General features: G+C 43.9%; 1 protein-coding gene across 2 annotated transcripts in view; it reads right to left on the bottom strand.

The window, feature by feature from the left end:
- Kdsr (3-ketodihydrosphingosine reductase) overlaps positions 1–12274 on the bottom strand; it is a 49868-nt gene extending 37594 nt beyond the window's left edge. Inside the window, exons 1-5 of one of the 2 annotated variants that reach the window (XM_041648694.1) lie at positions 11896–12274; positions 10047–10136; positions 7678–7734; positions 1214–1279; positions 913–1008 (exon numbers count right to left, since the gene is read on the bottom strand). In XM_041648694.1, the coding sequence (XP_041504628.1) occupies positions 913–1008; positions 1214–1279; positions 7678–7734; positions 10047–10136; positions 11896–12003 (417 nt within the window). In that variant the 5' untranslated portion in view covers positions 12004–12274. The remainder of the gene's footprint in view (positions 1–912; positions 1009–1213; positions 1280–7677; positions 7735–10046; positions 10137–11895) is intronic. The other variant, XM_041648693.1, reaches the window with a different exon arrangement.
- Between the last annotated feature and the right edge of the window lie 2943 nt (positions 12275–15217).

The raw sequence follows: 15217 nt of genomic DNA, 5'->3' as shown, positions 1-15217 counted from the left end.
ACACTCAGTTGCTTCTATTTCCATTCAAAGCTTCATAAAACACCCATGTGATTTCACTAGCATGGCTATCTGAGACATAAATGTAAACACGCCCATCCCCCCTGCTCCACACACACACACACACACACACACACACACACACACACACACACACAACCTTACTTCCTGGTGTCTCAGCACTCAATTTAGTAACTATTTATTCCTCCATCCAGTTTTTAATCCCTGTTCGCAGTAGAGTCTGAATATTCTTACGGCATCATCTTATGCACATGTGCGCACACACGCACACACAAATCAGATAAACACACAGATATATACATATCCACACACTCATTCCTCTTTTTCTGGGTATCCCCAAGTCTTTTGCTTTACTATTTCATATTTAGACTACAACAATGATTTTCCCAAATTGATTATTTACATAGCTGATGATGTCATCTTTCAAATCTCACCGTCATTGTTCCCAGATGAACGTACATAAGTATAAACAACTCTCCTGTATGCCAAGCTGATAATGGTACCTCAGAAATGCAGGTCCTACCGTTTTGCTTATTGCTACCCTCTGATTGTCCTGCAAGTCTTGAGTGCATCTGTGAGTGCACGGTACTTCCTAGAGCCCATGAAAAGATAGCCTTACTGCTGGTCTAACAGTCTCATTCTCTTTAAGAAAGGAGAGTAATTTAACTTAACAGAGTCAAGATTTCAAGCCCCATTACCCTAATGGAAGCTTAGAGAACACTAAAAACAAGACTGATGGATTGCCAACCACAAAATGTTTTGTACTTAGGTTTCAAATCTAATGTCCATTTCTTCGGTACTAAAGTAAATTAGTAGTTGAGATTCTTGGTGGGCCTATTTTAAAACAGAAGCTACATCATCTTGACTCCAGGTAAACAAATACCTGCCACTTACCTCAAAACTACTAACTTCAAGCTCTTCAAACTTTCCTGACAGAGATGTTCCTGCACAGTTAACCAACATGTCCACAGGACCCAGCTTCTCTTGTGCCTGGAAGAACAGTCCAGAACATTACATACTGTTTCAAACATTACATGACAGAATGGAAGAGTCACTGTGTAGAAAAACAAGGTCAATAAATAAAATCCACTGAACCACTGAACCTGCAAAAAGAGTTGCTAGCTCCAAGTCACCAAAATGTAGGAAGTACTCAGAAGTCAAGGACTGAACTGGAATCACCTGAATAGCCTCTTACCTGTTTTATGACATTCTCCACTTGGTTATAGTCTTGAGACACATCGACTGAGATACAAAGAACCACCTGTTAAAAAAAAAAAAAAAAAAGGAAAAAGAGGGAAGGGTTCAGGGCCTGCCAGGAGGCTTATCAGTAAGGTTGCTCGCCACCAAATTTGATGACTCGAGTCCTATTCCTGGGACCCACATGGTGGAAAGGGAGAACTGACACCTTCGAGTTATTCCGCCCCCCCCCCGTGTCTGTCTGTCTCTCTCTCTCTCTCTCTCTCTCTCTCTCTCTCTCTCTCTCCCCCTCTCTTCCTTTCACACACAATAAGTGTAAAAAATAATATTGGATACAGAGGTGTCAAAACTTGTGTTTTTTGAGACAGGGACTTATTGGCAGAGGCTGCTTGTTTGTTCCCTGTTTCTCGACCCAAAATAATCACATAGAAACTGTATTAATTAAATCAGTGCTTGGCCTATTAGCTCTAGCTTCTTATTGGCTAGCTCTTACATCTGAAATTAACCTATTTCCATTATTTTATATTTTACCATGATGTTTGTGGCCTACAGGCAAGGTTCCAGCTAACAGCTCATGTCTTTCTCCTCTGGCGGCTACGTGGCTTCTCCCTGACTCTGCCTACTCTCTGCCTATATATCTCTTCCAACCTGGCTAAATTCTGTTAAGCCATTAGTTGAAAGCAGCTTCTTTATTAACCAATGGCAATAAAACATATTCACAACATATATCACGTCCTCTTTCTGTCTAAATTAAAAGGAAGATTTTTAACTTTAACATAGCAAGATTACATATAACAAAACAAGTATCAAGCAAGAATTACAGTTACAATATTTATATCTACTTTATCTTTTATCATAACTAAGGAAAACTAGAACTGTCTATTCTTCAACTCCATCAAAGACTCTAGAAGGATATAATACATTGTAATCAACTTCCAAAACTCTACAATCGACAGAGACATCTTGATGCCTGGACAGTCACCCAAAGTTCTTCTGTATCATTGGAGCATCCATCTTCAGCCTACAGGCCCATAATATCCCAGACTTTTTCATAAAACAGGAAATTTCAAAGACAGTTCTACCTATATTGGCAGTTTGTCAGTCACTTTCTTCTGTGTTCTGCAGAATGTCTTGCAGAATCTTTCATGAAGCAGCAACCCTGACCATCTCACCTTTAGGCAAGTTCAGCAGTCATTTTTCTGTGGGCCCTGCATGTCCAGTTCATAAAAAATAACATCAAGCAGTCCAGGCAAGAGCAGTTTCTTGTCCAAATGGATAACCTACTCCATCTATAAAGAGCCTCTTCAATGCCCATCTTCCTCTTGAAGTTATTGGTATTGCCAGGAGCAGACATGTCTCATTGTTATGAAAAGTCCTAAGCTCTTAAAACATTTTAAATGCCATATTCTGAAGGTCTCTGAAATATCTGAAGAATACCTATCTATCTGAAATAGATCTCTATATAGCTAGAAAACCTAACATGACTATAAGTTTGACTATTATAGATTATCTATTAACCTATATTTCTTAACTATACATTGTATTTTTAAATGAGCTGCACAAACAAAATACCTTAATCAAGAACAGAAATAAACATCCAAAAATTGACCTAAAATTTGTATCAAAAGACCAAGATTCATACCAATAAAAACCTTTATAGCATATCTCCCCTTTAAATGTAAACGAACACTTATAAGCAATATTTGGGGAATTTGGGCATAGTTCTCTCCAAACTGCTTCCTGCTTTATGTTGGGCAAAGTAATTTTGGGGGGTGTTCACAGTGACCTTTCGGGGGGGTCTTGGTCCATCACACCACATTAGCCTGGAGGAAATCCATAGGTTCTCATCTTCTGTGGAAACAAAAGAAGAACCTCTTTTCCAAAACAACAAATCCTTGGACTCAAATTTTGAAATCAAGATACATCTAAAGTATGTATGTTGGTTTACCTTAGCAGTCCATACAATGAAATGTCTCTCTGTACTTAGCTCCTTCCCAGTCAAAAAATTCAAAGAAAGCACAATAATATACATAACCCAGACTCTTTGCACATATTCCATTTTAGGTGGCTTATTTTTCTTACTCTTATTACTTTTTTTAAAAGCTTAATATTTATTTTATTATCTTTACTCCTTTAACCTATGGCTGTTTGTACTCTTTTATAACTGTCTAGTCTCTTTTTCCTCTCTCTCAAGCCTAGGTACATTTATCCAACTCTTTGACCTATTTAGAGGTCTTTTCCATCTAGATTTGTCTTTATTGTGTGTCTGCAATCCTTTTCTGATTAGGACCACTTCTTAAAGTGCAAAGCAGCATGGTTAGGACTAAAGCCGCTTGGACTTTTGGCTCCACCCACTCCAACATGGCAGTGGCATGTTCCCTGTCTCTGAGAGCCATGAACATTGCCCCATTTTCAAGCACACAGTGGGTCTCTGTTACCATTAAGCAAATTGTAGCACTCTACTCACAAACCCCATTAAAATGCTCTGTAGCTGGACCTCCTAAAAGAGCCAAAGCCGTTTGTTCTGGCGAACCAGGAAGCTGTAGTTTTTAAAGATGCCACACAGTTTTTACTGCAACTCTCATAAGGAACCATGGCACCAATGTAGGCAGAGTGGTATCAGTTACTTTCTCCCCAACCCCTATAAGCACACAAGCATCTAGACCTGAAGTAGGTGGTGGGCATCAGCCTTACGTATTTCAGACCACATTGGTATGCCAATTTGTTGGCGAAGGCTGCTTGTTCATTCCCAGCTGCCTGGAACTGAAATAATCACACAAAAACCATATTGTTTGCAATACTGTTTGGCCAATAAGCTTAAGTGTATTTCTAACTAGCTCTTATATCCTAAACTAACCCATCTCCATTAATCTGTGTATCACCACACGGTCATGGCCTACCAGCAAAGTTCCAGCAGGTGGCTCGCATCTTTAATCCAAGCACTTGGGAGGCAGAGGCAAGCATCTCTATGAATTCAAGGATAGCCTGATCTACAGAGTGAGTTCTAGGACAACCAAAGATACACTGAGCAACCCTGTCTTAAAAAAAAAAATTAAAAGTAAAAATAAGAGAAATTGAGTTTAAAATAAAGCCACATAGCCGGGCGGTGGTGGCGCACGCCTTTAATCCCAGCACTCGGGAGGCAGAGGCAGGCGGATCTCTGGGAGTTCGAGGCCAGCCTGGTCTACAAGAGCTGGTTCCAGGACAGGAACCAAAAGCTATGGAGAAACCCTGTCTCGAAAAATAAAAAAAATAAATAAATAAATAAATAAAGCCACATAAAGATGGAAAATACATAGAGAGTCTGGATACTGTTATGTTATTGTGTTGTCTTTGAATTGTTTAATGGCTGAGGAAGGAGCAACAGCTGCTAAAAGACATCTGATTATAAATGCTGCTGGATTAATCCAACACATATATTTTGAAACTGTCTTGACTTCAGAATTTAAGTCAAAAGATATGTTAATTTGGAGAAGATATTTTTGCTTTTGTTTTCACAGGAAATGAGAGGCTGTGGATTCATTCTGGGTTAATAAAAATCAGGTTTGATCACGGAAGACCCCCTGAGAAATCTCCAATAGAAGCAGATGGTCCAGATGATCCAACGTTTCAGGGGACTTCTGTTGGAGCGTCCTCTGAGTTCTACATCCAGAACACCCTCAAGATTGCTGGCTGAGATAATCAAGCATCACAGAAAATTCTAGTCAGGACTTGACTATAATCCTAAATTTTCTTTAGGTCCCCATAAAATTATCAGTACCTCCAATCATCAGGAAGTAGCCTAGAAAACTATGCCCACATTCCCAAAAAATGGATTATGGATGTTTATCTTTGTTTACAGTGTTGATTACAAGTTGTTATAGAGAATGATCAGAAGCCAGGCAGTGGTGATGCACACCTTTAATCCCAGCACTTGGGAGGCAGAGGCAGGCAGATCTCTGTGAGTTCGAGGCCAGCCTGGTCTACAAGAGCTATTTCCAGGACAGCCACCAAAGCTACAAAGAAACCTTGTCTTGAGAAAAAAAAAAAAAAACAGAGAGAGAGAGAGAGAGAGAGAGAGAGAATGATCAGGGAGAAAGCTAAGCAAAGTAGATTAGATTCAGAGTTCTTGTTTTGAAAAAAAGTGTGGGGTGGGGGGAGTGCTGTGGGATAATGGTCTTGTACCCTGCAAAGATCTGTCACTTGTATTGGTTTAATAAAATGCTAAGTGGCCCGTAGCCAGGCAGGAAGTATAGGACAGGAGAATTCTGGGAAAAGGAAAGGCTCAGTCTGCAGTTGTCATCTAGATGCAGAGGAAGCAAGATGATGATGCCTCATTGATAAAAGGTACCAGCCACGTGGCTAACACAGACAATAATTATGCGTTACTTTAAGATGTAAGAGTTCATGAGAAGCCTGAGCTAATAGGCCAACCTGTTTATAATTAATGTAGACCTCTGTGCATTTCTTTAGTACTGTATGGCTGCAGGACCAGGCAGGACAGAAACCTCTGTCAACAGGGTCTGGCTGCATAGTGTGAGCTAGTCTTAAACTTAGCATATAGCCCACCATAGCTTGATCCTCACAGCGATCCTCCTGTTTCAGCCTTTCAAATATTGAGATTACAAGGCTGTAAGGGTACACCACACGCTTGGTCTATCAAAACTGTTTGTAAAAGATATTTTTTAAAATAAAACCAACTCTTTCCAATAATGAAGGTCAAATCTGGACATAAAATCTCAGTGTCTGAAATCTCCTGTCAGTGCCATTAATGGAAAAACACATCTACGAAATAATATGCTGGTATGGGGCTGTGGCAAGAGAGATGATGGGTGCCACAGCAAACAGGCAGGCATTTGGGAAGTCTGGTATTAAATTTGAATCCCTGGTGCTTGGTCTGTGTTGTTATTGGCAGCTGGCAGAACTTTTAAAAGGCAGGCCCTAACACAAAGAATTTAGACCACTGAGGTGTGCCCTTTAAGGGTAGAGAGGATACTGAGGACTACCTCCCCCATTTCCCAGTCATTAAGAGATGAGCAACTTTGCTTTTTTGCCTTGTTACACACTCCAAAGCAATAGTCATTTTTGAGCATGTGCACAAGGAGACCACACTGAAAAGCTGCCTGACAGCAACAAACATGAAAATGTGGAAGCATCTTAGTCACCTATTACAAACAGATAAGTAAAAGTGGTTTGTGCATACAATTACATGTTATATGACAATAACAATACATTCTAGTGAAGGTGGGTATAATGATGCATGCCTATCATTATATACAGTTAGGAGGCAGAGATTGGAGAATCATTTGAGCCTTGGGATTTGAGACTAGCCTGGACAGCATAGCCAAAGAAAGAGCCATCTCTAAAAAAGATAACACATGAGCTATTTTATCCAGCAGCACAGATGAATTTTAAAAATAATATAGAATGAAGAAATAAAGTTGCGTAACACTGCATAAAAATGTTACAATATCATATCAATCTATTAAACTATAAAGTTTATTGGCACTTGCCTAGTAGGAGTAGGGCAGGAATAGGGAGTGACTGCTAACAGTGGAATGGAGACTTCAGTGCTGGGAACATTCCAAAACTGATTGTGGGTATGGTTGCACAACTCTGTATAAAAACTCAGGAAACGTGTATCTTAAACATTGCAACTGCACACTGTGTGAATAGTCTCATGAAAGCAAGATAAGAAAACAAGAACAATGCCAAAGGTCTAAAAGATAAAAAACTTTAAAATATAAATATATAAAAATATAACTACATATATATGTTTACTATTTAGGGGTTGAGATGGCTAGTTGTCAAGATGCTAGTTATGCAAGAGTAAGGTCTTGAGTCCTGGATCCTCAGCCCCCACGGAGTCTCAGTGCTGGGGCTGTAGAAACAACCAAGCCTGCTGGCCAGCCAGTCTAATGAATTCATGTGCTCCAGGCTCACAGAAAGACCCTTAAACACTATCTGGGGACACACACACTACCACAGATGACAAAATTTTAAAGAAAAGCAAAGAGTGAACAACATCAAAGCCGAGTTTGAAGTGGTCTCTAAGAAGAAGAGGCTGGCTGGAACTGGGCACAAGGCTGGGGGAGAAGGGGTCAGAAACTCCTTTGTATCCCCCTTCTTTAAACCAGATGATGGCTGTGCAGTAGTTAGCCCGTCACTGAGCTACACATAAAGATATACATGCAGTGCATATCATTTTGGCACCCCAAATTGCACAACTCATTTTTTCATATGTCCACCTAAGCAGTTGTTCAAGCTATTTTTGTTTGTTTGTTTTTTAATCATTTGGTTTCTGTACGAAGCCAAATCCTAGCCATTGTAAATAATTTTACCTCTTTAAAAGGCAGCCTAAAATGTATTTTAACTGGGAAAGTCAAAAAAGCCTCCAGTGATCTACTTGCAAAAGAAGTACCCTTTCTCCCCTTTAGACAACTGTCAATCAGGATAGAAAATGAATCCTAAGGCTCACCTTACCTGTTTATCATTAATAGAGTGCTTTTCAATTTCTTTCTTCGCCTGCAGCAGCTTGTCCTAAAAGCAATACAGAAAAAATTATGCTGCCTGCATTTGCTTTTTAGGAAAGAAAAGGTAACTGTTGGAACAGATACTATAACCCAGAGTAGCTAGCAATGGGCTTAAGAAAGAAAGGAAAAATATGTGACGCTATGGATAGTCACAACCTGAGATGAAAGAAAAGTAAATGAAGTCAGATCCGAATTAACAGTACTCATGTCGATGGTCGGTTCATGGCTGCTAACAGCAATTGGCAGGGACACAGAGAGCAGAGACACAGCAACACGATGTTCTGGAAGTTAAAGGTGTGTGACGGCTTATGTACGGTAAATCAGTATTTTCCTCCTCTCCTTAAGAACAGAGTAAGAAGCCATTACTCTTTTAAAGGTCTGGATAATACATGTCTGGGTACTTTCAAAAATACTCCTCAAACCTAGAGAGTTACTCAGAACATTGTGAAGTTTTTCCAAGTCCTCCATTTTGTTTTGTTATTTTTAAAAAAACAGACCTGAGCTTACAGAACCTTAATTTTTCATAGATTTAAATATAATTTGAGAGCTGTAACAGAACAAAGGGGTAAGGTCCCAGCACGCAGGAAGCCCTGGGATTAATACCCAGCAAGACTAAAACCAAGCCTGGAGAAACACAGGACCAGAGGATACAGAGGTGGGCCAATCAGAAGTCGGATACGGCCACAATCTGCTAGCGGGACACAAGAGACTGTCTCATGAAGGGGTAGGGGGGCATCTTCAAGGGACAAGCAAAGTTTACAAACACGAATGTCACGACAAAATCATACATCCTATTGAATGCTGGGGACTGATTACAGACAGTACATACTTCCTGGAGAGATGATATGCAAAACTAATGAATGTCTTCATGTCAGAAAGCTCTCGCTCTTGTACTCAGTCAAACATGGCCCCGTGTGAGTTCCTGCTAGATGGGAACCCGGCCTCCCACCCGCTAGCTGGGGTACCGGCCTCCCACCTGTTCCTTCGCTGTTCTCATGCCAAATCACAGCCTTGCTAAAACTAAAACCCATCAAGTGGCACTGCACTACACCCGTGTTTCCATTCATGTTGGGGGTCTCTAAATTGTGTATAACTAAGCAAAGCACTTTCTTCTTTTTAAAAAGAAACTTGATATTTTAGCTTAATTCTGGGTCATTAGTTTCATGTATTTTCTCCAGAGATCCTGTCTGGCCGGCCTTCCCCACCAGGCCTTTTCAACTAAGCACCCCTACCTAGGCAGCTGATCGCCCAGGCAGAGGCACCACAGCTCATTTTCTTTCTCTTCCCTCTCCCTTAAGGGTCTCCTGTAGGCCAGGCTAGCCTCTAATTAGCTATCTAGATGAAGGTGACCTTGAACTTCTGTTCCTTCTGGTGCGCGTCCCGAGTGACAGTCACAGGCCTGCACTTCACACTGAGTTCTACCTGGAGTTGACACACACCCCAGGGAAGCATTCAGGCAACCAGGCGCCAAGCCCCTGCTTTCATTTCCCTGTTCAACAGAACTGTCTAGGTCTTCTACAAGCCAGGCAGAGCAGCGACCATACAGCCATGCCCCTGCCCCATCCACTGAAGAGGAACAGAAGGGTTTCAGTCACTGCTTTGGCAAGACTACGGACCTCCAATATAAAGAAAAACAGCCCCCCCCCCATCCCAGGGCTGGAGAGATGGCTCAGAGGTTAAAGAGCACTGTCTGCTCTTCCAAAGGTCCTGAGTTCAATTACCAGCAACCACATGGTGACTCACAACCATCTGTAATGAGATCTGGCACCCTCTTCTGGCGTGCAGGCATACATGGAGGCAGAACGTTGTATACATAATAAATAAATAAATCTTAAAAAAAAAAAAAAGAAAAGTAGCCCCCTGAATTGGTTAGACACAGGAAAAACTACATTGCTATACACATTGGAGGGATGAAACTCACCTGGGGCACGTGGACTCCACCAAAGATGCCTATCATGTCATAAGCAAATTACAGAGAGAAACGATAGATAAGCACCTACATACCACCTTCTAAGCTGCCACCACCAGCACACCTGTCTGCCTTGGGCCAGATGGCTTCTTATCAATGTCTTCATCCTCCCCTCAAGTTCAGGACTACCTGGAATGATAGTGCCTGGGATGTCAACAGCAGTAATAAATCCCTGCTGAGCTGAGAACTTCAGCAGGGAAGTCCTTGGCCTCAATACAAGAAAGAAGCAACAGTGCCGAAGTCACACCTTAGATCGGGAGGAAGGCATCTCAGCACAGGTGTGAGCACCAAGACAGTCTCTTGAACTTACTGTGTTAGTAAGTTAGTCAGTAGGACCTTATACCACTTACCTCATTTCGTGCAACCAGAGTTATAAATGCTCCTTGTTTGAAGCACTCGATAGCAATGCACTTTCCGATGCCACTGGAACCTCCTGTGACCTACAAAGAACACCCATGAGACCATCTTAGCACCTGCGCAAAGTCTACTTAAAACATCTGTGATGGGAATAGTAGGAGTGTAGCTCAGCTGCAGGCCCTGTTCATGAGCGTGTAGCTCAGCTGCAGGCCCTATTCATGAGAGTGTAGCTCAGCTGCAGGCCCTACTCATGAGGCCCTGGGTCTGAGCTCCATGGAACATATATCACATAACCTAGTTAGGGGTTTTAGTAGGAGTGTAGCTCAGCTGCAGGCCTATTCATGAGGCCCTGGGTCTGAGCTCCATGTAACATATATCACATAACCTAGTTAGGGGTTTTAAAAACTCATCTACAAGCTGGATGTGGTGGCACTCACCCACAAGCCTAGCACTCAGTATTCACAGGTGATCATGAGTTTAAGGTTGACACCCTTTGCATGGGCAGTTTCAAGATACGAGGACTACGTGAGGTCCTGTGTCAGAAACAAAACAAACCACAAAACCTGCAAGAACTACAACCTCTTTACCAGATGTATCATTTGGAATAGTGCAAGAAGGAAGGATTATACTTCCACTATGGGCACTATGAGCTCGCCTGCTGCTGGGAGCACCAACTGAGCCATTTTCCCGGCCCTTAAATGTAACCTCTTTAGCAATGATTTTGAGGGCAGTTCTCTTGTGGATGTAAAACTTCAAAACTTGGCATGATTATAAAGTCTGGCTTTCTCTTTTTAATAACTCCTTCCACATCACACACAACAGCAGCCGGGAAAAACTAATAATTTTACAAAGGATAAATGAATGGAAACACATGTTGTCACCCACAAACCCGTGTATGGGATAAAGCACACTAAAATAAATAGCCACCGTATCAGTGGAGTGAGAACTCACTTGGCTACATTCACATAAGCCATCTATGGGCACTCAGGGGATGCATGGTGCCAGTTTAGAAACTATCTGCTCTTATTCACAACTCCTTGCTTCAGTGTGCCTCAGGTTTTGCGGTCTATACAAGACATGGCCAGGGTTGAAGCCCTCAACTTGGGGGAAGAGGCATAACTAAGCCTGCACATTAGGAATGTGCGAGCTTCCGGCCAGAAACAAACCGAACTACTCATGTATGTCTCCTTCCATCTTAAGGCCCTAACTAAGCTGGTTAGCTCATCCTTCCGACTCCGGAAAGACTGTAAAGGATTACATCGGAGCAGCAATCAGCAAGGCTCCCGGGGCTGATCTCAGAGACAAGCCTGCTGGCCCAAGCTGCCAGGCCACCCTCAGGTGTGTCACTTCCTAGAACCCTCTGGCCCTTGGTCACCTGCACATGCCACCCTCCAGTCTCAGCTTCCTGGCCCAGTCCCAGAGGCCTGGACCCTTCCTTGCTGCGGGCTCCTTAGGACTCCCTGGCAGTGGCTGCTCCCACTCGGATTCGCGCCCTCATCCTGCCAGCCACCGACCGCTGTGTCCTTGGCAAAGTTTCAGTCTCTCTGTGGACTGACTCGTCGGGAGAACTGAAGACCCAAACAGTTCCGCTGATGAGCGAGCAGCACAGAGCCCCGGAGCCCTGGGAACTCGGCGGGCACCTTCTCCGTGGCACTGCTCTGCAGCCCAGGGAGGAGCCAGGCGCCGCCGTGGGCGGGTTCCTGAGGCCAGGAAGGGCAGGGCAGTGCCGGGGTGGCGGCGGCAGGTGAGGCTTCCCACTCGACTACCCCTTCCAAGGACCGTGGCCTCGGTGGCCCAAGTTCGCCAAGCAGCCCCGAGCAAGAGCAACAGGAGGCCACTCACCACTACGTGCGCACCGGGCAGCGCGAGGGGCTTGGGGCTGATGAGCGGCGACACCATGTAGAGGAGCAGCACGAAGGCCACGAGGCCGGCGGCCGCCAGCAGCAGCATCTCTCGGCCAAACGACCACAGGCAGATCACGCGCACTAGCACCCGGAGTGTTTGGGTTTGCGGGCGAGGGCGGGACGGCGGCGAGGGGAAGAGGAGGAGCCGGGGCGGGGTGGGGCGGCCTCCGCCGTCGGACTGGCTTCTGGGTCCGCGCCCCCCAGCGTCCGGACTCGGCTGCGCAGGCTCCGTGTGGGTACCGTGGGCCCTCCCGCCAACGTCGTGGGAGGTTTGCAAGCGGCGGTTTTCGGATCTCCGGATCTTGTTTCGTGCCAAAGTCCCGCGATTCCACTCTGAAATCCGAGGTTCCAGTTCGTAAATTCCTGGAGCACTGAGAAAACGGTCAGGGTTTACTTTCGCTGTGCGCCTTGACTTGGGGTTGTGCTGACTGTATTTCAATGAGGACAGTGTTCACCTTGTTACCAAGGCAGATACAATCAAAAACAAGCCGTGGTGGCGGAGATTTAATTCGCGTACCAGAACATACGATTCACCGATTTAAAGTGGTTTTAGTATAGAGAGTGTCTAACTATCGCCACAATCAGTTTGTCGACCGCCACAGAACTCCTGTAATCATTAGCAGTTACAACCACCGCATTTTCTCTTAAATCGTGCCCAGTCATAGGCAATCACAAGGCTGTCTCTGCATTCGCCTATTAATACAAATGGAGTTCTAAAAATATGCCATCTGTTGTGCTGGCTTCTTTGACTTAGCATAAAGCTTTAAAGTTTCTTCCTTAGTATGCCTACCAGAATTTAATTTCTTTTTACTGCCGGTAGTATCCTACTGTAGGCTGGATCACATTTTTTACATTCATCATCTTTTGCTCACCACCACCCCCCCTCCCAAAACAAACGTACAAACAAACAACCCTGCTCCTGGGCTCAACAGATCAGGGCTCTGGCTATGAAGCCTGAAGATATGTGACCACCAGCGGCCCGCAAGAGAGAAGACTCCTGGAGGTTGTCCTCTGGCCTCCACTAGTGCGCGTGGCGCTCACTACCACCATCACACTCACTGAATTAATTTAGTAAACTCTACGGCAGGGTGTAACTTCATATACAGCACGTGTGTGAATGTTTGTGTGTGGGTGCGCACGCACATTTTTGTTTCTCTTGTGTTGAGACCCAGGTCAATTGCTGGCTCCATGCAAGTCTTCTTAAGCTCTGAGTTCCAGACTTTCCCACCCTACACTCCTCTGTATTACTAAAATCTTTCCGCTGGATACTTCTTTTGGGGAAAGGGAGTAAGGTACATATTTTTGCTTCCTTACTTTGTTTTTAAAGAGAAATCCAGTTGTGTTTACAAACAGCAAAAGGAATTGATCTTTTTCTCTCATTGATCTCAGTGCCCGGTATTAACCTGATAGATTTGAGGACACAGTAGTCCCCTGAACTTCCAAAACTAGTTGTAAGTTGAAGAGTGCCCAAACCCTTCGACTGAAGGGAAGCTTGCTGGACAACCTCCAGAGCTCCAGAAAACTGTTACACTTGTGGTTATGTTTATCACAGGGTCAGGGGACACAGCAGAATCTGCCAGGCAGAGTACAGGGAAGTCTAGATACTCAAACACAAAGCTGCTGTTGTAGTTCCTGGCTAGGTGTATTGCTGTAACCAGCCTCCCTTGGAGACCCAGAAATACTCCACAGGGTACCTGCCAGCCTAAGGCTAGGTATGTTCTGCCAGCTACCTTTGGTCATGACAGAGCCAGAATCCAGCAATGAGCCCCTATCTTTTGACTCTTCTGTTGTTGCTATTGTTTTGTTTTCCTGAGAGAGGAGTCCAATGCTGGCAATGTGCTTAGAGTGTTACCAACCAAGCAAACTCACCTGCACATCCATATCCAGAATTTTGACTGGGACCTCACCATTAGCCTTGACTGAAAGATGTCAATATGACCACATGACCAAAATAACTAACTGGGGGGTCCATCCCTGGGATAAGAGAACTCACCCTCTCTCAGCAGTCACTAGTTGCCTGTAGCTCTTTGTCCAGGGTGGGGATGACTCCTAAGACGTCCCCACTTCCTCACTGGCATGCCGATCAACACTGCCGTTGCCCAGGTCTTGTTTATGCAATCCTTCCTATGCTAGACTGTTTCACAGCACACTTCCTGGTATTATGCCTCTTATAATCTTCCTGCCCCCTCTCTCATGATGCTCCCTGGTGTTGCAGGAGCTGTGATGTACATGTATCAATTGGGATGGGCTCCCCATGGTATTGATCTCTACATTGTGTCCAGTGTAGTTTTCTGTGGTGGCCTCCATTTGCCGTAAAGAGAAGCTTATTGTCTGCTTACCCACAAGGAATAAGAACCCCTGCGACTTTGTCTGTGTTTAGAACAGACTGCAGAAAGGAACATAATCTTTTTGACTCTGGGAAAGGCTGAGGATTATAACCCTACCTGGATAGACTTCCATTACAGGACAGTATGCATCTCTTTGGGCTCATTCAAGGTCTTATTTGCCCAGTAATAATTCACAGCTCCTCAAAGCCTCTGTCCCTCCCTTCCCTCCCAGGGGCTAGTGGGCAACCACATCCCTGGGCCTGGCTCCCACACTGACGGGTTGATGCTCTCCCCTGTGCACTGTCCTTACTTTTTGTCAGTTTATTCCACTGGAAAGTCAGAGAACAGAGAGGAAACATCCGTGGTCCCTATGGTCCTTTCACTTTCTACAGCCAGAAAATGGTCTTCACTCGTCCTGGCATCTAATATAATTAACCTAAGAAAATAATAAAATACTCAGTGTCTAAATATATTACGTTCTGGGGCATCAGGTCAGATCCCAGAATCGAATAATGAAATTTTGGGGAAATTTGATGACATGTATAAGGAGTTGCAGTTTAGCTATCAGTCTACCAAGAATGATTCCTTGTTTTGGTTGCCAAATGAAGGTATTGATAGCTGGATACACTCCTTGTCTTTGACAGCAAACATCCCTCCTCCCTCCAGATTCCTGATGGCTTGCTTCTCTTCTTAGGTATTTTGAAATCCAGGTATGATTTGTATTGTCCTCAAATTTCACCATTTGAATTATATAAAAAGTAAAAGAAACATGGTCGGATTCTAGACCCAATTACAGAAGGTGTGCAGCGGTGAGCATGGGCACTTACTCTTAAATTCAAGAACAATTTTAAAAAATCCTACATGACTTCTTAGTTTCAATGAGTCCTAAACTGCCCTGCCTTACACACAGCCTGCAGGTTCTTTTCTGAAGAC

Source organism: Microtus oregoni, unplaced genomic scaffold (assembly GCF_018167655.1).
Source record: "Microtus oregoni isolate MIOR12 unplaced genomic scaffold, Mior012 000003F_ref0000135, whole genome shotgun sequence".
Taxonomy (NCBI): Eukaryota; Metazoa; Chordata; class Mammalia; order Rodentia; family Cricetidae; genus Microtus; species Microtus oregoni.
Note: the sequence above shows the minus strand (reverse complement) of the source record. Positions and strands in the feature narration are given on the sequence as shown.